Below are 21,944 nucleotides of genomic sequence, written 5' to 3'. Positions count from 1 at the left end.
TTATTTAATTTTCCAGTATTTTAGAAGAAAACTTAGGCTATTAAGTGCAAAACTATTTTGCTATTCGTTTTTTAAGTTATGTGTCACGTTACTCATCTTGTAACAAACTTCCTTACTTGACTTTATGTGTTACGAGAACATTAAAAATTTTTTTAATTAACTACAATAGAATAAAATACTAGTGCATATAACATGTGTTGCACTTGTAATATTTCAATATAATGTGCAGACAACTAATTTAAGGTTAGATCATTGATGAATCAATTGTTCTTTGTGGCTTATTTCCTTTTCCGAAATCACAGTCTGTGTATCTGATTCAAGGTAAAGAAGTTGAAAATGTCAGAATTATACCTATTTTTTGTATTCCTTATTAAAAGCAGAATGTGACTGAAAAGTGGACTGAAACCAATAAAAAATGATGGGAGTAATTTTAGAATGCCAAAATTAATATTTTAAAATAAACTATGAATAAAGGGAACACCAAGGCTTGTCTTAAAGAAGCTGTTTGTCATTTTTTTAGAGATTACAACACACATACAATAAATGAATTTTATCAAAATACAGCACATTTTGTCTACTATATCCATAAAAATCAATTCCTATGTAAATAGTACTGAAAATCAACTAAAATGAGTTAAAATTTACAAAGAGTTGTTAAAGGGCTTCAATCAATATTATTAAAACTATACAGTACAATAACCAATTGATAACATCTTGAAAGAAGTGCAGTATTGGAGTTCACATCTTTTTAAAAGTACTGCCTATTTACTCTGACTAGCAAGAAACAAACGAGTCCAACTCACTTTTGCAAACATAATGTAGATTGCTGTTTTCGCTAGTCTTATAGAAGACTTAACCTTAAAACAAGGTTGAAGAACAAAGCGAAACAGATTCAAAATTCCAAAATTATATTTCTTAGTAATTAAAAATGAATTGCAATAACTGAATATTGCTCTAATGAAACGCTCGGACTAGCCTCGACTAAAAACAGTTATTGGTCTTCTATGGCACTTTTTTCTGGTCCAAATAACCATGCATTAATTCTTACCATTGCATGTCACTCAAATTTTATTTGATTACATAGACAGAACAAAAACAAATAAAATTAATGGTCTGAACAAAATTAATAAACCTCTATCAAATAATTGTTACACTAACGAGGAACAAAGGCAGTTGGTGGTAAAACACTATTACACTGATACACTTAGAAACCCTTTAAAGACTCTGAAGTGTCGAGTTCACATTTAATGTTACCTGTAGGAACAGCCCTTTATCTGAACACCATTACACACTGGTAGGCCTCAAGGACCCATCCCTTTGCTCTACAACTCTCCACAGCAATTCTCTATCACTGTGCCAGTTTCACAAACTTGCTTTGGTTTCCTAGCTCCATGCGTACTGTTTCCTTTTACTTTACCAAGGCAATGTTGAGGCCAAACAAAATCAAGAGGCTTTCCTAAATCTTCTTACATTTTGTGTTACAGCAACACAATCTTAAAACTGGCCATTTCAGTTTCATTTGTTGCTTAAAATAAAAATTATAAATTAAGATTAAAATGGAGTACTAATTATAAAACAGATTGCAAGTACCACCATTTGCAAAAAATCAAGGAATTTCTGCATCATGGAAAATGCATGGACCAAAAAAAAAAAAAAACAAAAAGAAGGAAAGAAAATGCATGGACATGCATCTACAGAAGAGTTAAAATTTCCTGTGACTAAAAAATTGAAACTTGATTCACTAGTAGCAGATGTAGAGTAATGGCTATGACAAGAACAGATCCTGAAGAGCTCATAAAATGCAATTATTGTCTTTTTTATTTCTTTAAAAAGACATCACATTTTTTATTGCATTATTCTATTAATAAAAACACATTAACAGCTGTTTTTTTTTCATTCTTTGCTTCCAGATTTTTATAGGAAATAACTGTTTTAATCTGGCCTTGGAAAGTGAACCCACCAGCACCACCTTCACCTACTCACTCTTCAATTCAATATGCACATAGCAAAAGCCAACACTTCGAATCTCTTGCCCACATAAAAAAAAGTTTCAGCAGAAAAACATTAATACCAGTTGAATAAAAATAAGGGCATAAAAGCTATGAGATAGATAGCTCTGCCATCTCTCTCTGGGCTACAATCAAGGCTAACTAGAGCCTTGCACAGAGTTCAATCATGTGTATGAAATCCAAAAATAAACCTACACTCTATACAAAAACAACATACATTTGTTTTTGTAGCCTTGACTGCTATGTTTAAAAACCTAAAAGTTTTATATGGTATGAATTCAACAGTCTCCCCTATATACTGTACAGTGGTTCTTTCCCTCTAACCACAAATTCCATTATTTCATTAATGTACAAATTTGAACATATTTGAGTTCTTTATATATAAAAATAGTCAAAATATTAATTTCCCCTGCAAGTAACTTCCAATAAATCTTGCTGTCTCTCCATTTTTTAGTCCACAGCTCTTATGAGGAAACCTCTCGTACAATGATGAGTTCTACTGTGTTCTGGAAAGTTTTTAGCAAGGACACTGCTTGTCCATGTTCAATATTGATAAAACTGTAGCCATTAGCCTAGAAGAAAGAAGAAAAAAGCTTAAAAAAATTTCATAGTCATTTATTTGCATTTGTGCATTTGAATTTCTGCCAGGTCACAAACCTGGCCGAAAATAAGAATCATTTTGGCAATTTAAAACAACATCTAGACTCCTGGGCCCTACCCCATCTCTATGGAAATAAAATCTCTGAAGGTGGGACCCAGGACCTGTATCTTGCCCGCATTTTCAGATGATTCTTACATAGCAACCTGACATTAGGAAGCACTTGTCTAAGACAGTGTCAGACATGGTGTTGTGTGCACATGCTAAGGTGCAACTGAGGTCACCAAGCTGCAAGGGTAACACAGGTCAAGGCTTAGTCTTCCCATTGCCTAGGAGTCACCAGATCAAGGACACTACACTTCTTATAATTTAGGCTAAACATTTAATGATGTTTTACTATACATCAGACACACAGTTCTAAGTGCTTCTTGTGAATTAAATCCTTTAATTCTCGTAACACACAGAGGAGATTCTTTTATCATCTTATTTTAGAAGAAGTTAACATTCATAAACTTAAACAAAAGGCTAAGATATATTCCAAAAAATGCTAATGTTTATTTAAAAATATCAGTATGATCTTCCAAGGTACAAGGTGGAAATATTTTAAGCTATGAAAGCACTGGAGAGTAGCCTATAAGAAATGCCACTGTTTTCATCCACAAGTATTTAAAGATAACTTCATAAAATGCTTACTTTCAAATCTGGCATTTAATAATCCCTTGATGAGGAGGGCAGATGTTATAAAACAAAAAGTAATAAAAAACGTATCTTAGTTACCTGAATAATTTTATCACCTGGTTGCAATAATTTTGATGCTGGTCCTTCAGGCTGTACCCTTGTTACAAATATACCCTTTAATAACAACAAAAAAGATAATTATTTGATGGAAAGCAGTATGCATAAATAAAACAGTACCAAGGAGCAATCTTTTTTTTAATAGTATGCAAATATTTGAATTGTGGTGCAAGTTTTCTCCCTGTCTTCTCTGAATAATATTGTGACCATGCTATGTTATTTGTGCTTCTGGTAATTCTGACTTTAGTGATTTTTATTAAAGTGATAAAAAAAAAGTTACTTCTATAGATGTGAAGAAAAGTATTAACAATTAAAAAATCACTTCACAATATAATGAACATTAAAAATTTTTGGTTAAATTTGTAGTCCTCAAACAATTAATTTGAGCTGATCACATTTCAAAACAAAAAGCTGAACAGTACAGAGGGAAATCACAAGGTGATGTCTGTCTATATCTATATAAATATCTGTTAGATTTTTACTTATGCATAAAAGGTACTAATTTAGTGAATAAAAATTAATGGGCATTTCAAGGATATATAAACAAAACTCACATCATCATCAGGTCTGAATGGGTTTCCTCTTCCCCCAACCCCTCCTGATATGCTAAATCCAAGTTCTGGATCCTTGTCAACTCTCACTCGAATCTGAGTTAATATGAAAATAAACTTATTACTAATATCAGAAAAAGCTACAATACAATAATAACCACACTGGTAAATTAAGTTCAGGAAAACATAAATATGTAAGAATTCACCTAAAATAAATATTTGGGCAGATGAAATGAAACTACAATGTGAAATATTATGTTAATAAGTTAGTGAGTTAAAGGCACAGCTGGGATTATAAAGCATAGCTCCTAAATTAATCTATTGCTATCTTATGAGGATATGCAACCAATTAATGTTGACTTTATATATTTTGGACAGCACGTACTTTAATGACATAGAGCATACACACAAAACATGTATTTTATTATCAGTTTCCATTTGTAGAACATCTAAATTACACAGTATTTCTGACTACTGGACGTTTCATAAGACATCTAAAAGATCCCTGGGTGGTTGTTGGATATTAACTCATTTCCTAAATCTGTTTATATGCTTCAAAGGAGTTGGGATTGATGATCAATCGATACTATTTTTTACAACCAAGCTATAGAAAAAGATGCAAGAACTAAACTTTTGTTATAAAACACTCCCTTTCCCCAGAGACCAAAACAAAATGAATGAAGCATTTGTTCTCTAAGTTTCTAATATTATTATTTTATTAATAAACTATAAAAATACACGAATATATGACTGTTGACTTTTTAAGTACTTTGTAAGATTTAATTCTCAAAGTAGTTTGGAGACTATAGTCCAGTTTCAAAAGCTAACTATCAAATAACAATTAGAAAACTATAATATGCCATTCAAGTTTAATGGTCTACTATTTTTATTCCGGAAGAAGGTCCGATTACTGGAGTATCATCATCAACCAGTTTTGGAAAAACAACCACCTTAGGGAAAAAAAAAAAAAAATCATGCCCTCAATACTATCGTATGTCAATTTATCAGAACAGGGGGATCATACAGTCAAGTTAAACCACAAAGTTTAATACCTTATAAACTTAACATGAAACCAAGCCATTAAACAAAACAGTAAAAACTATGTTAAATTCTGTATGGATTTATTGTTATAATTAAATAACCTATAAAATACATTAAAAGCTTAGTCTCATATTCCGAATATTCTTGATCATTCTTACCTCTTGCCTTGCCAGTTCATGGCCTTGTCTAGGAGAACAATGGGGCTGTGTGTATGGAGGCTGGTGGGCCACTTTCAGCATCAAGTAATCAATTAGTTGTTCTCTAGAGGGATGCCTTGCCACAGATGCCTGAGGAAGGGGGTGATGTATTTGACTATAATTTGCCTGAGGCCTGAGAGGCTGGCCCATCTGTCCATTACTCAAAGGCATCTAAGAAAAACATGAAGTCTCTTAAAATGACCAATAATAATGCCTTGTTACAAATATTTGGATTTTCTTCTTGGAGTAATACAAAAGCACTAGAGTTTAACATTCTAAATCACACAGTATCATGCCATGTGTGCCATTTTTTCTAATTTTATGCTTTTAAAAGAAAAAAACCTGTTAATGTCTTAATTCTAAGCTTGTCTGAGTGCTCGCTGATAGATTCACTCTTTAAAAGTTTCAAATTAAGTACATCATACCTACATTTTAAATTATTTGCTTTTCTGTAAGCTTAACCCAATGTTAAAATGGTAAACAGTATGTCAAATTTTAACATTTAAGTCAGCCCATTAAAAGGGCATCTCTTCCCATACTATACTTAATCTCTCACATACACTCAAAAGATGCATTTGCTGATGCTTTTCTTCAGAATGAAAGTATAAGTAGTTTTGTGGTAGAAGTTTTTCATAATCTGAGTATATTCTTCTACCTCTATTCCTTCTTCTCCAGAATTAAAAGTCAATCTAGCTATGCAGCAGAAAATTGATTTATTCCTCATGTGTGTGTGTGTGTATCAAGTTAGGAATTTTTAAACTCTCTAAGTATTAATTCCATAGAATGTTAACCACAAAAATTAAACCATGACGTTTTATTTTGCTTTTCACAAGCTAAACAAAAACTCCAGATTATTCTGTTGCTGTTAAAGAAATATCTTTGTCTTAAAGTCTCTTGTTTATTAGACTTAAAAATAACCTTTATGGAAATGTGATAATAGCTTACTCTGTTAGTGTGAGGAATCTATCTGAAAAATAAGAGGTTATATTTACATTACAAATATTTGCATATAAAGAAATTTTTGTGTAGAAGAGGAAATAAGTACATTTAAGCAATTCAGTCATTTAAAACTTCATTGTTAACTATTAACCCACAAGGAAATTAGAGAAAAACTGTGATGATTTGAGTCCCATTTTCCTAAAATTATCCAAAGTAGAAAAGTTTGGGAAAACATTATAGCAATAGTTTCAGAACTACGTATCTTCTTATGTTCATCTTGCTGAGGAATACAAAGTTTGGTTTTGGTGAATAATATTTTTACTTAAAAAAAATTTCTCTTTTTCACTATATTATACTTGAGAACTTAGTTAATTCTGAAGCCTGGGAACATACATGGGTGTTTCATGACAGGGCACAAAGATAGTATTCTCTCACAAATTTTATGTTGGTTGGAGAGAAGAGGTGCTATATTATCTCTTTTTAAAAAATATTGTGGTTGTTTCCCACTTGATCACTGTAGATTTGAAGCAATTAATCCACCTAGGAGTACTTAAATAGTTATGCAGTTATTTTATTATTTTTGCACAACTCTGTAGACAACACTTACTTTTCTTCATGTTAGCACAATTTATTCCTACATGCAGATTTAATACCTTTCTCCTGGGGAGAATACTACAGACAATAACTACTTCTGACCCATTCTTAAGACTCCCTGACACCTAGAAATTGGACATACCTGAATGTATAGAACACATTCTATATCAGTGTTGAACACAGCCATGGAATATACTAAGCTATGATTAGCAGATAACTCAGGAGAATAAAAAACATAAAACAAACTCTAACCCAAACCAGAAAATGGATATTAAAAAGAAAAAAGAAACTGGATAGCAGAAAAAGAAACTCGACAGCAATTAAAAGAAAAACAACAAAAGAAGGGTAAAATAAATACATACAAACTTATATGGCTGGATTCCTACTCTCAAGAACAAAGTAGAAGTTTATATAATACATAACTATGTTCACAATTATAACTGGTTATACTAGGGATATGGGCTTAGTTAAGATGAAGAACAGCTGAGGAAAATACTAAAGAAAAGAATTATCTATCCAGCATTGGTGACAAAAAAGTAAACTCTCTAAATGAGTGGTGTTTTAGTTATAAAAGTAGTAAGAATACAACCATCATCTATTCTACCATATACAAAAGTCTTTCAAGGTGATTTCTAATTACATTTAAAGTATGTTAAAATGCCTTCATCCTCCAATAAAGAATTTAAGACAGGTTCATATTTAACTCTCCAAACAGTTTTACTATCAGGAATGCCAAGAAGTAGGAGATACTACAGAAATCCAAAGACAACAAAATGATTCTTCAGTGTGGAAGAAATCATGGAATAAACTAAGAAATAGCAGAATGAAATTTTATTTCATATTTCTCAATTATTAAAAAAAACCCCTTACTAATCAAGAGGTAAAGGTCCTCAAAAAAGCATTTTCAGCGTTAAAGCATATATGATATTTCTTAGTTCAAAAGTTGTAAAACACAATAAGCTCACAGATACTACTTCATTCCCTGAGCACCTACTTTCATCAAGCTGTCTGGAAGAACATCTTTGTGACTAAGTGTAGCTGACGGGTAGTTCTGCTGTCCTGAAATGAATATATCATCTTGACAAGGATCTCCTGCACAGGATGTCTGGGGATGCTTCAAATGAGGGGGAAATAAAAAATAAACACATAATGATCTTTAAGATGTGAAACCAAAATGATGATGACACTTGAGAGGAGATACTGCTAGACAATGGAAAGATGAAGAACCAAATCAAACATTACCATCATAACTACCATCGATATTAGCACCTTTATAATGGGTGTTAACTAAATTTATTTATTATTGTGGTAATCACTTTGTAATACATACATATATCAAACCATCATTATGTATACCTTGAACTAATATAATGTTATATATCAGTTATATCGCAATAAAACTGGAAAAAATATTAGTACCTTTAACAGTCTTTCAAAGTTACATGGCAAAATGTTTGTTCTTATAATGTGTGAAAAGTACATATGAACATATACTGTTAAGATATTCCTTTATAATACTTTTAGTTTTATTTACAGTAATACCTAGCTTTTAACACTTTGAGCAATAAATTTAGTTATTAATCCAAGTTAAGAGTCCCAAATTTTAAGAGAAACTAAAATATATGCACTCCTGTTGAGCACAGCAAAAAGTTTTTTGATAAAAATATTAACTGCTGTTTTTTTTAACAGCACAGTATCACCCAGGATTTCCTTATTAATGATGAGCAATATCAATAAACATACAGTCTTATAAAACTTGCTTTAGCCTAATTGTATCATACTAATATTAGCTCAGTATTTTCAAAAGCACTGCTCTGATTAAATGCTTTTAAATTTTATTAGAGTTCATATTTTTATACATCAAGTAACATCCTTACATTATAGCTTATCTCACTGATACCTTTAGAGAAAAAACAATATCAATATCTCATTATCTCTGAATATTTCTTATAAATATGTTGGGAAGCAAGATGCTTATTTTTCATCTTAATTTAGTTCTAAACACACCTAGCTATATTTTAGAAAACTACAGAGACTGTGATAAATAGCAGTACTGTTACCTTCAAAACAGTGTATGGCTGGCAACACATATATGCAAACTACATCATCATGTTGAAAAATAATCTGAAATCCAGTTCATTATGATATACCATAGGATACATGTAAATCTAAGGGTTTATAAGTTAGTCTTAGGAACCATATCTGCAACAAAGCTATCATGTGCAGTTTGTTGCTAGTTCAAACCATGGCTTAGCATTTTTAGATGTAGTTTGATCTAATTTTGTTTATTTATACAATGAATACTTTATTACTTTATTTTCCTTTTCCGTTTTTGAGATGTGCTTTCAGAATGCATAATAATCAACTCAGCTCACAGCTTGAAGTTTAAACTCAAGCGTGAATGTACGACTATGTCTTTAAATGAACAAGTGCATTATGGATGAAAAAGTTAATAAACGCAACAGACTCAAAGACTCTGACTTGAATAAAAACAAGCAAAAGATATTACTGTTCAAGAATTTGTAAAGAACAATTGTTCCACATGACTATAAAGATTATCCCTGAGTTAATAAAAGCCCCCGGTCTTTACCCCATGGCTTCAGCTGGAATGAGTGCCAGAAATGCAGGGCTTACTTGCCATCATCTCCTCTCTGTTTCAAACTGCTAAGTTACAAAACGATTGTTGCCACTATTACGTAACACAGAAACCAGGTGGTGGCAGGTGACAGAAGGCAGAGCAAAATGGGTGAGGCCCAGCCAGAACAAAGTGGATTGAGGATACTGCTCCTATCCTAGAATACAACAGAGTTAAGCCAGGAGTATATTACAAAGTAGTAGGAGATTGGAGGTGGTGGGGAAGGAGACACTCAGGAAAAAGCAAAGGACCCAGAAGCAGGGTCACTAGGGAAATAAAACTATGGGGGAGAGAATGCGGCTTTACAACGGGAGAAAGGTCTTTTCAGGATGGAGGAAGAGGGGCAGAGGAAACATTTACTTAGAGGCCATGCTACCACCTCAAGTTGTCACGGAAAGAAAAATCTTAAAACAGCCACGCAGAGTTGTTCTGTTCTTTCTCCTTTTCTGTCATTCTTATCCCCTACCCTTAACTTTCATTCAAAGAATAAACCTTTCTTCTTCCCCACTAATGATTACGTGGGTAATAAAGGATTTGGGTTTTGCCTTTTCACTGGTACTTAATGCAATTTCTCCAGGCTCACATTTAATCATATTCTGCAAATTATGATTAAACTTAGTTCCAAGTATTTATTTGCCAACCCTCAATCACTCAAGTGAAAATTATTCTTTCCCACATCCCCTCTGTGTATTACACATGGCATAGCCTTAAAACCTTGAGTTAGGGAGAGGAAGCTAATTTTAAGAGAAAGCACTGCGAAGAAAAATAATTTTTAAAAAAACCTCTTAGATTCCTATCGCTCACCCCTTTTTATATAAGAACTGACTACATCCTCAGTTATGACCACAGAAACGTAAGAGATAAAAACTAAATCAGCTTTGCAGAGTTTTAGAACTAAGCCATGGAAGAACTGGGAGGTAAACAAGATATTTAACCCACAGCACAAATTTATTTTCTAGAATTGTTAGAACATCAAAATGTGGGTTTCTTCCTCTTCTATGTACTAAAGGTACTGATCTACTACAGGTACTCACTCGAAAAATGTGCCCACCAGAATCTCTTCCGTCTGCAATACTCAAGGCAAGACTGCCTTGGCTGCCATGCAGATCCCTAGAGCTGCCATAGTGAAAGTGGCTTACAGCAGTAAAATTGGAATTAAAGGACCTTGACAGCATGCTCTGAATAAAGAGGGGATAGATTTAACAGAGATTAGTGTAGCATGCAAAATTCACAAGACATGTTATGTACATAGACATATATACAAGTAACCCCAATACCACGCAGAAATATCAGGCAACACTGAATTTTCAGTGCCACTGAAAGAAATTGGCACTATTTACCATATATTTACATGAAAACATACATGTACACACATAAATTATATGTAAACCCAACCAGTCACATGTTTAAACACCAAAAAAGAAAGTGCAAACATACAGCTGCTTTTATAATGCGATTATTTCTTTTACTCCTAACATATCTTATTAGAAGGTTGTCGGAATAGATAGGAATTGATGTTATACCCAGATATATCTGTATGTATATAGTTACACACAGAACACAAACTAATTTCTTTATAAAGACAAACTTTACCAACATTCAGTTATTTCTAAGTCAAAATGGGTTTCTAGAGAGTCTGCTTCATTTTATAGAAATTAATTGTCTTATTAAGTAAATGGAGAGTTTAGACATACATAATACAGCACAAAATATATTTGCAACAAAAAATACCTGGCTCTTGGCTATTGCAATTTCTAATAAAAATTATCTTCCACATTTAGGAAAATGTCTTAACATCAGAGCAAAGTTTAACATACACACAGAGTTTTAGGATATAACATTTAAAAGGCTCCTACTGCTTTACAATTACCAGGAAAAAAATTTCAATAAATCTAGAAAATGCACATGTAAAACTTTTTTTCCCATTCAAACAGATAGATATTAAAGATTATTATATTTTAGTAGTTAGTAGTGGCCTTGCTGCTTAAACTTGAAGAACCCTTCAAGTTTCACTGATGGTATCCTTCCACGACTGAGTTTACTATAAATGCCTAATTGCCAATCCCAGAGCTGCCTGAGAAATGTACTTCAATAAAAGCACTGCCTGATTCTCATTGTTCCTGCTTATTTATTCCCAGAGTTAACTACTGTTCTTTCACATGTGGATGCTTTTAGTCATGTCCCTAAACTTTAAGGGTCTGATGGTCAAACCGAGAGAAACCATATTTTGGGCATGACTTATTAGTAAGAAATCCACAAATCCATAAATACTTGTTATGACATTTACAACAAGCATTTATATATATGTTATGACATATATAATAAGCATTTCTCTATTACTCTTAGAAAATACAGATTTTCTCCAGATTATGAAGTTGATCTCTAATACCAAGAAACATTAACATGACATTCCAGAATGAAAAGAATCTGTAAAATTACAATGTACACGTTTAGTTATTTTGTGGATTCTGAAGTAAAGACTAAAGAAAAAGCTGAATTTAACAGGCCAGGCCTGTACTTTCCCAAACCATCTCACAAAGAATAAGGATTTGGCAGAGGCAGTTCAGAGGTTCCCCAAACACCTGATTAGAATGTAAAAATAAATTATAGACATAACCACACACACAGAGAAACATTTCAACAATACACCCTCACGTGTTACACACAGTTTTAACGTGTCAACTTGAGTGGTCTGATTGACCCTTTTTAATAATATGTTATCTTGGAACAAAGCCTTTGCTGTCATCTTTGAACATACATGAGGTTTTTGCAAATATTTCACTGATTAAGAAGGCTAAAGTTTGGAATAGGTCTGACTTTGAATCCAGGCTTGTACAGAGACAGCCACATAAAACTGCACTCTGTCACAACACATCAACACATTGTGCAAAGCTCAATTAAGTGCTGGGCAAACGTCCTGGGCACTGTTTTTCACTACACACTAATAGCTGTATAATAGCAAGTGAACATGGAAGTCATCATGTTTTGTTAACCATATTCTGGTTGAGTGCTTCTTATCAGTTTTTAATATAATAAGGAATACTGGCAAATGCTGATATTAGAAATAATTTTAATTTTGAAATAAATTTTTATTCCTTTTCAATCTCTGTTGATTAGTTTAATTAAATAAGTCTCGAGATTTCTGAGGTGGGATTTATTTTATACATTTGCGTTCCAGGTACAGTTTGCCGCAGTGGTTGGGAAGGAGGGGTTAAAGGTTAAAAAAAGGTTAAAAACCTTTACTGCAAGGTTAAGAAAAAACAAGTAAGCTTCAATAACTTATCTCTTTCTGTGTTACTACTAAACTCCTCAGCTGGGCAAAGTAGCAACTTTTCCTCTAGAGGTAGGGCAGGCATTGTGAAATCCCCCGAGGAAAATTTTCAAATGTCTACCACGCCATTAGAATTATGTTTAAGGGAGAGAGGAGGAGATGCAGAGGAGCAAATGGAGCAAATAGAGATCTTCCATCACAGTCTAAATCTTGTTGCCCTGTGTCCTCAAAAGGCTTTTCCTAATTTCACTGAATTGATTCTCACCTATAAATTACCAGTGAGCACAACAGGGAAACTACTGTCATGCATTCTCTAAGCAATCATACAGTAAATTCTAAACATGAGGTTTAGAATTTAGAGAGATACAAGTGAACAATGAGATGGCTGCTACTTGCTTCTTATTTACTAAAGTCCAGGTGTGTCTGTGTCAGACAGGAAAGTAGTGGAGAATAGCCATCTGAGATGCCAACTAAAAATACAATGATAACCAAACTCATCTCTTCCTCCAAACCTGCTATTCCTCTTCAATATCCAGTTAATAGCAGTCCCAAAAAACAGTTATTCAAGGTACCAATCTCAAGCTTAATCCCTTTTCCTCAATGAATGATTACAGGAATATTCCCATCAGAAGTAAACTCTTATAATCTATTTCAGAACTGCCTCTTGAATTTGTTCCTTTGCCTCAATTCCACTGATGTATTTTTCATTCCATTTATTTTCTGGACCATGAGACAGCCTCATAACTCAATCAACTTGACTATAGCCTCTTCCTCCTCAAATCGAGTTCCACACCATCACCAGAAGTTTATTTATAAAACAGTTATGTTACTCCTTTGCTTAAGAATTTTCCAAATTCCATAGGTAAGGCACACAAATTTAAAGAGCCTCAACAGTATGTAGAGAATTACAGCCGAAACAAAATGGAGAGCTGACAACGAAGTCGCCTAATGCTATAGATGCTCAGCTACTTAAAGCTAAGAACAGAATTAAAAAGAGCTAACAATTACAGACAGAGGTTCAGTGTGAATTGACATAAGGTATTAATCACATTTTAGACACTGATTTCTGAAAAACTTAAAGAATTTTTAAAAGTAACGATTAATTGAGGTTGTATACATTCAGCTGTTTTAAAAAATATCATATCAATAAACAAAGTTAAAATAATCCTTGGGTCAAATCCAGTGAGAGATATGAAGCTAAATCTTGAAGAACGAATATGCCTATTATATACTTGGGCCACAGAACTGCCCCAAAGTATCAGTTTTAAGAATAATTAAAAAAAAATTTTATCTCCTGTCAAAAAAAGAATATCTATACATAAGGTTATAAACTGAACATGAGCTTATTTCCAAACTACATTACACTACACTAGAGCCACAGACACCTGAGTTCAAATAGGTCAGAAATGCAATTTAGGAAAGTCAAGAGTAAATGCCATGCCAGAAGCCATCTGAGTCAGTGACAGTGTTAGTCATACAACAAGAACTGGGGAAAAAAATCTTAGGTGAAAGATATACATTTACGATACATTTCTTGTTATTCTGTTAACTATATAGTAAAATGCTATTTCTGTAAACATATTTACATAATTAATTATTAATAGATGAGAGCAGGAAGCCAGAAAACAACAGAGGTAAACATGTATATATGTGTATTATTTGTAGTATGGCACAATCTAAACGAGATACACATACACACCTAAATATATAAAATGAAGGTAAGCCCATTAGAAAACACTAAGGAGTAAGAGAAGGGAAAGAAGTTTCTATTAACATCTCAACTGTTTTGAGATTGGGTAAGTCTAAACTTGGACCTCTAATCTCACTACCAAGGAGTAACTTCTAGAATATAGGTATATATTCAATAATTCAGAGTATCCTGTTTCATCAACAAAGACTGCCAAATATTTTAAAGAAAATTAGTAAATTCATAAATAGGAGAATGAAAAATTTATGTTTAATTACCTTTTCTAACTTTTTGGCCTCAATGTGTCGTAGTACTTGTTCTCGCCAATCGTGAGGAACTTTACTTTTTCCTGGAGGATCTAATAATGAATGTTCAGAACCAACCCTTGCATTTGGTCTTTTTGAAGGACTAGTCCGTGAATAATTGAAATCACTAACTGACATAGTTCTCTCTGGTATTTCACTAACAGAAGGTCGAGCACTCTGAGGCCTTGATGCATTTGGACCATCAATGCTGTATGTTCGTGCAGAAAGAGGTCTCTGTGATCCTGACATTATTGGAGGAGTTCTTCCCACTGAATGTAACTCTCTGTATGATAAATAATCTCCTTCAGGAACTTGGGCCCGCCTCGTGGGACCCAGCTCACCAAGATTTACAGAGGCTGTAGAGGACACACTACTCTGTCGCTGAATCGTAGTTCGTGATGCTCCAGGAATGAGTCGGTCATTTGGTGAGATGGCCCACATTTCCCCATGTCTTCCTGGACCAAGTCTCTGATGTAAATGGTATCCAGTATTAGCTCGAACATTGTTATGATTAGAGAAATTCATATTGGCAGAATGTTTAGCGTAACTGTGATTTTCTGTACTCTCTGATCTCGGAAAGCGCTGCGGAGGAAAACTGACATGGTCTACTTGGGGATTTTGTTTGGAGTGCCACAAAGTGTCCTTGACTGTAGCACTGCTACTGTACTGGATATTATACTGTGGAGGACCATATACTTGAGGCATGGACTGTGGGCCACTTGTTGTGGGGCCTCTTATTATATTTGGTTCTTCAGGATTATAATTTGAATCAAACTTGAAAACTGCCTTTGTACCTGCTATTAAATCAGAAGATGAAGAAGAACCAGTAAATACTTGCAATGGTTGATCATACAAAAGCGTAGCTGACTTGCTCCTGACTATATTTTTTCCATCAATAGTAGATGTTACTTTAACTGTTGCACTTGGCTGTTGAGGTCCATTATCACTAAGTATGTCATAGATTTTTAGCCCGCCAGTCTCCATATTAGTTATGCTATGAGATTTCACAACAGATCCAATTGGCCCACTTCTCTGAGGGGAGAGATCTTCAGTGCTTTTGGAAAGACCCCCATCAACAGAAGAACTGGTGTCATGTGGTTCAGTCCTCCTAGGAGACTGTGGAGTTTCCTCAGAACGTCCATTTACTTTATTTATGCATTCGAGAGTAGGATACTTGTTTCCATTATCCAAGTGTTCAGCCTCTCCTTTAGCATTATTGCTTAAGAAGCCTGTTTCAAGCACTGTATCCTCTGTCTTTGATCGTTCCACTATCTCTGGTTGAAATGTATCATTAGTTACAAGTTTTTTAAGATTCATATTGATATGGTTTAATTTGTGAGATTCATCAGATGTGGCTGTTGAGTCAACACCTTTTTCAATAAGAACTAATCGCTCTTCAATATTCAAATCATATTCAGGTAAGTTAAAATCTTTTTTATCAGGAACCTCGGTTTTTTCCTCTGTTGAATGATTTAAAATATCTCCATTTTGTAAAAGGCTGTTAAAATTTTCATCTTCTTGCCTAAAACAAAGAAAATTTTATCACAAACATCATAAAGCCCAGTTTTCTTAGTAATGGGGAACATTAACAACTAATTAATTAATGTGTAGGTACATAAAGATAAGAGCATTGATGGGAGTTATAGATAAAAGGCATTTATTATCAAGCATGTAATTTTAAAATATTATTGTAACAGTCAAATAATATAGATTTATATTAAATGGAGACAAGGTAAAGCATACTAATTAAAATTCATAGATAAGATTAATTTTCATCAATATCAACAATCTATCACAATAGTTTAATAGAGCTAAACAATGAAGAAAAATGTGATTATGTAATGAAATAATTCTCTTCTACTGCTGCATCTTTTCATGCCTGTGTTAAAACATGAAATGCTTGAAAGTTGGGCACATAATGGAGAAAAGGCCAGTAAGTTTAATAGTTAAGTAAAAAGCACAGAATATTTTTACAAATAATTCTGAAACTTCACATTATTGATCAGTTAATCATATTAACCAAGTAGGTATTATTAGATTCAAATATATATAAGGAAATTATACAAAGAACTAAACAATAACTCAAAGATCTATGAAATATGAAGAAAGATCAAAAGAGAAACTAAATCTAATCATTTTTCTGTGACTACACGGTATTTGACAAATATTTATAAAATGTACCATATTCCAAAATTATAGAAGATATTTTATTTCTATTTGGTGATATGAAAACGTATTTGTGTCCTCTTTGTAAATATTCAAGTTACGTTTCAACAAATTCTTTAATACTGATCTTCCTATTAGGTAACAAAAAATATTACTAGAAATACAACAAAAAAGGTGTGGCTATATCCCTTTCTTAGCCTTTATTTCATTACAAAAAACATGACTTAGACTAAACTACTTCCCAACAATATCAGTAAAATTTTACTATTTGACAAATTAATCATTATCTTAACCTCTAAGAGGTTTTAAAATTAATATTTTACCATACTGATCTTAGCCTCAAATTCAGAGGATAGATATAAATGATTAATCATAACTACAACTACATAATAGTTAAGCTCAATTTGAGACATAAAATTCATCTTTCTTTTAAAGCAATGCAAATCAATACACAGAAAAATTTGACTTAAATATGCCTGGAATTTAAGAACTATTTAACTCTAAAAATTAGTTAACAATATCCATACAATAAGCTTTAGATTCAGTACTAACCCAAATCTTCCTATCAAGCACTCTAGCTGATACAATAACATGAAAGTAAAATGGTATAGTCTCACTTTGATAACAAAACTTCTTGAGAACCCCAGTAATAAATTTGTTTTAAAATTCACCCAAATTCAAGCCTGTAGGAAGTAAATCTTGTTTCAGCGAGTTTGACCTACAAATTTAACTCTAAAACCAAAAATACAGCACTAATCAGAAATATTTGGTTGAACCCTTTAATGATAGCCCCCAAAGTGACTCTGCATTTCTAACCCTAAAAATACCCCTTTTAATTTGAATTATTCCGAACAGGCTCTTTATGTTGTAATACCTAGAAATATTATAAAACTGTTCAACCTTTCAATGAAGAGAATTTGAATATATTTTAAATCTTTTCTCCCCCATTTAAAAGACTGATTTAAAATGGAAATGTATAAAAGCTAAATAATTAGTAGTAAAGTGGGGAAGAAACCATATACTGCCTGAACCATTTCTATAATATTAATTTGTAAAATCTTTTATGTTTTAATAATATATATTTATTTGCCTTACCACTTCTATTTATTGTACAAATAAATTATTTTGTTAAGGTGTTCACAAACCTGATTTTGGAATTAATACCAATATGAGTTTGTTTCACTGGAGAGCAGAGTGAGGTATCTTGACTACTATCAGTGTTAAGAGAAACTGAATCAGACATCCGAGATGGAGAAGAACAGTTGCTGTTATTCTGATTGCTATTGTGTGTAACTTCATCTGATAAAGAATCTGTATCCTTTGTATCATCTGAAACAAAAAAAAACTTAAGCTATTGATAAAGCCAAGAAGAATTTCCAGTAATGACAAATGGCATTTATATTGTCCTGGTTCAATATATAAGGTAAAGAATTATATGGTTAAGAAGCAGAGGCTCACCTCTGAAAACTCAGTCCTAATATATAAAAAGATTAAAGAATTTAAAAATAGTGATACCTTCAGTTAGTTTTTAGTGATACCTATAGTTTTTTTTTTTTTTTTTAAATATGACCAGGGGCTTCCCTGGTGGCGCAGTGGTTGAGAGTCCGCCTGCCGATGCAGGGGACCTGGGTTTGTGACCCGGTCTGGGATGATCCTGCGTGCCGCGGAGCAGCTGGGCCTGTGAGCAGTGGCTGCTGGGCCTGAGCGTCCGGAGCCTGTGCTCCGCAAGGGGAGAGGCCACAACAGTGAGAGGCCCGCGTACCGCAAAAAAAAAATAACAATAATAAAATAAAATAAAATAAAATATGACCAGTGTTAGTTACCCAGAATTTGATTTAGTTTAAACTACTGACAAGATGATATCACACAATGTTTAAGGTCATCAATTAGTTTTAGTGAATATGCTTTTCCACACATCTTTAGTTTTAAAAAGTCATAATAGTAAGAAACACATAGTACAGTTCATAACCTTGGTAAACTTTTCTGGGGTAGAAATTATTTCATACATGTATGGAATTGTTTTCATCTATTCTGATAATAAAAATGAGCAGCACAATCAACCAAAAAACAAACACCAAACAAATCCAGAAATTTTCACGTCAGTTTTCCACTTTTTAAAATCATTTCAAAGAATTGTATACGAGTAGTGAACTCTCAATATGTGAGATGGATTTGTAACAGTTATATAAACAGAAATAGACAATATTCATATTCCATTATAGTCAGGTAGTATAAAAAGTACTATTTTTTTAAAGTAGTAATAAAAAGATAATAACTTAATATCTTTACAACCCTAAAGGCTGTTTTTAACTAACTCAATTCTAGCCAAATCACAGAAATAGTACATACAGATACGTAGTCATAGGTGATTATATGAATTTTTTTCTGTTCCAAATATCTCAGTTCAAGTAGTCTGGATTGTGTTTACAGTTGAAAACAGTAGCACATGGGGCTCTGTAACTTCAATTTTAAGGTATTTGGGTTTTGGATTCTGAATTTTTAAAATACTGTTAAACTATATGGCACTTGAGTTCTCTCCTAGATATATTCTTCTTCTACCTCCTTATCATGGGGCAATTGTGACAATTAGATAATAACATGTATACTATTTAGCATAGTAATTAAGAATTAGTAACAAATATCAGTACATTATTATGAAACCCCAAGCTATCCTCCAAAGGGCCACCTTGATAATAAGTTTCATTAATGCCATAAAGGTAAAGGCTGTATAAACCTCTGGTGGAGATAATGTAGAGATGTTCAGACATTTGGTGGAGAGGACTGAGGGAAGGATAAAAGGAAGGGATAGAGACTCTTCAAGTTCTCTTTCCTTTCCAAGAGTCTGAGATTCCATGTCAGGTGGGGGTGGGCGTGGGGATGTTAAAAAGAAGTACTGGGAGAGATAAAGTAACAAGCAGCATGTGTTATACATCAGGTACTATGCTAGGTCTGAGTGCACTAATCCGATATATTTGAGAGTCACAAAACCCTTCATTAGCCTCACTGTATGTCTAATATATACACACACAAAATTAAGGAGCGCAAAGATCATACAGCAAGTAAGTGGTAGAGAAGGAATCATAATCTAGGCTTATTTGCCTATGAAATCTATGACATGTAAGTAAACTTGCACGAATGAGGGAAGAGAAAAGATCCATCAAGATTTTTCTTTAAAAACGAGAGGTAAGGAATAGATCTTTTAGAAAGGCATGTTTTAAAAATTGTTTCTAAAAAGCGTTTTAAATAACATAATGACATTTAGTGAAATTTATTTGAAAAAATGTATAAACTTATTCAGCCCATTTCTATTCTTAGTGCTTTCCTTTAACACCTAACCTTTTTTGTTATTACTAAGTGCTACCACTTTGGGCTGGTTAATAGAGGTTTCAATTAATGGTGGTCTCATCTCTGCCATTTTCATCTCTTCATCAGAAGAAAGTTCTTCAGATTCCTAATTTAAAGAAAAAAGAGAGAAAATATTTACAAAAATAAATTTTGGTTTCTTTAAATATTAAGTCATAAGAACTTCAAAGAGAAACGAATACTTAGAACAGGTAAAAAACCTTTTTAAGGTAATAGTGAATAAAACTAGTATATGACTTAAATTTTTCAAGACATGGCTGTAAAATTATGGAAATTATTAACAGTACACCAAAGTTCCTAAGGTATAATTTTCTGTACAGTCCTTAATCCAACTGTATTAATGATTGGTATGTACCTGGTAATATGTCAAGTGCCAGAGAAACAAAAATGAGTAAAACACAATCCCTGCCATTGAAAAACTCAAGTTTAGTGAAGGTACTCTAACAAAAAGTCTATTCCTAATCCTCAAATTTATTCCCTCAAGGATCACTGGGTTCCAAGGAATCAGAAGGACTGAGATGTTCTTCCACCAAAATGGATTAATGGCAATTTTTGCCCAATTTGATTTTTTTCTCTGGTATTTGGCAACTGTCCCAGACTATCTACCATTGAGTGCTGTTAGCACACAAAAAAAGAGACCTTGTCATCAACAAATATTAATAGAAAAATTTTAACACTGTATATAGTGTATATAAAATCAGATCTACTACAGGTTAAATTATTCCTAGTTAATATGATGAAAATAAATAAAAGCTCTTAAAAGGGTGTTCTATTAAAAATACTAAGATTTCTAGGTGTAAGACATGGACTGGAGTCAGAAAACTGTTTCAGTAAAAAGGCCAGAGAGTAAATATTTTACACTTTGCAAGCCATACAGTCTCTTGTTTCAACCAACCAATTCTGCTGCTGTAGCACAAGAGTAGTCACAGGCAATATGTAAACAAACTGCCATGGCTGTGTGCCAGTAAAACTAAATTTCATCTAATTTTTCACATTTCACGAAATACACTTTCTCTTTTGAATTTTATTCAACCATTCAATAATGTAAAAGCTGTTCTTGGCTTGCAAGCCACACAAAAACAGGCAGTGGGCTGGATTTGGGCCATAGGCCATAGTTTGCCAACCCTGTACCAAACTGCACTACAACAGTTAGACTGCTAAGTAGATTAGGGAGAGAACGTAAATTGGATTTAGTCTTGAAGGGTGAGTTAAGAGGGAAATGACATTCTGAGTAGGGGAAAGCATGGAAATAAGAAAAGGTATGGCAAGTCAGCTCCATGCAGCTGGAACTTAAGATAAGCGGCAGGAGACAGAAAAGGCAGACTGGAATGGATAGTAAAAGGTTATGCTCTGAGTATGAACTCAATTAAGTATGCATTGGTCATTACTGAAAGTTGACAAGCCAGGAACTCACAAGATCAGATTCTTTTAAAATAGTAACTCTGGTATTAAAGATGTATGAAAAGAAAAAGAGACTGGCAGAAAGGAAACTAGCTATACTGATAGTCCTGAAGAAAAAAAGACTACATCTGTCCTGCAATGGCAGTGATGGATAGTAAAGAAAAAAAGAATTTGACACAAATTTTGCAATTAACAGGACTTGACTGACAGAATGAATGCGAAGAATGAGATAAAAGGACAAGGAGGTCTGTCTTAATCTTTGACATCTGCAGCATTTAAACTGCTGACCAGGCCTTCTCCTTCATGAAATTATATTACACACCTGGGCTTCTGGGAACTGTAGTCTCCTAAATCTCCTCCCACCTTTCTGTTTCCTTTGCTCATCTCAATTA

At 33.2% G+C, this 21,944-nt stretch overlaps 1 protein-coding gene across 8 annotated transcripts in view; it reads right to left on the bottom strand.

Annotated features, from left to right (window-relative positions):
- Nucleotides 1-487: 487 nt before the first annotated feature.
- The window catches only part of ERBIN (erbb2 interacting protein), a 112,088-nt gene continuing 90,631 nt past the window's right edge, over nucleotides 488-21,944 (bottom strand). For 2 of the 8 annotated variants that reach the window (XM_081233898.1, XM_081233899.1), the window contains exons 19-26: nucleotides 20,125-20,239; nucleotides 17,934-18,117; nucleotides 14,596-16,144; nucleotides 7,719-7,838; nucleotides 5,153-5,362; nucleotides 3,957-4,049; nucleotides 3,385-3,459; nucleotides 488-2,581 (exon numbers count right to left, since the gene is read on the bottom strand). In XM_081233898.1, coding sequence (XP_081090024.1) covers nucleotides 2,474-2,581; nucleotides 3,385-3,459; nucleotides 3,957-4,049; nucleotides 5,153-5,362; nucleotides 7,719-7,838; nucleotides 14,596-16,144; nucleotides 17,934-18,117; nucleotides 20,125-20,239 — 2,454 coding nt within the window. In that variant the 3' untranslated portion in view covers nucleotides 488-2,473. Of the gene's footprint in view, nucleotides 2,582-3,384; nucleotides 3,460-3,956; nucleotides 4,050-5,152; nucleotides 5,363-7,718; nucleotides 7,839-10,393; nucleotides 10,538-14,595; nucleotides 16,145-17,933; nucleotides 18,118-20,124; nucleotides 20,240-21,944 lie in introns of all 8 variants that reach the window. The other 6 variants (XM_081233901.1, XM_081233902.1, XM_081233905.1 and 3 more) reach the window with 5 other exon arrangements.

Source organism: Mesoplodon bidens, assembly GCF_964165515.1.
Source record: "Mesoplodon bidens genome assembly, chromosome: 4".
Taxonomy (NCBI): Eukaryota; Metazoa; Chordata; class Mammalia; order Artiodactyla; family Ziphiidae; genus Mesoplodon; species Mesoplodon bidens.
This window is presented reverse-complemented; position numbering and strand designations above follow the sequence as displayed.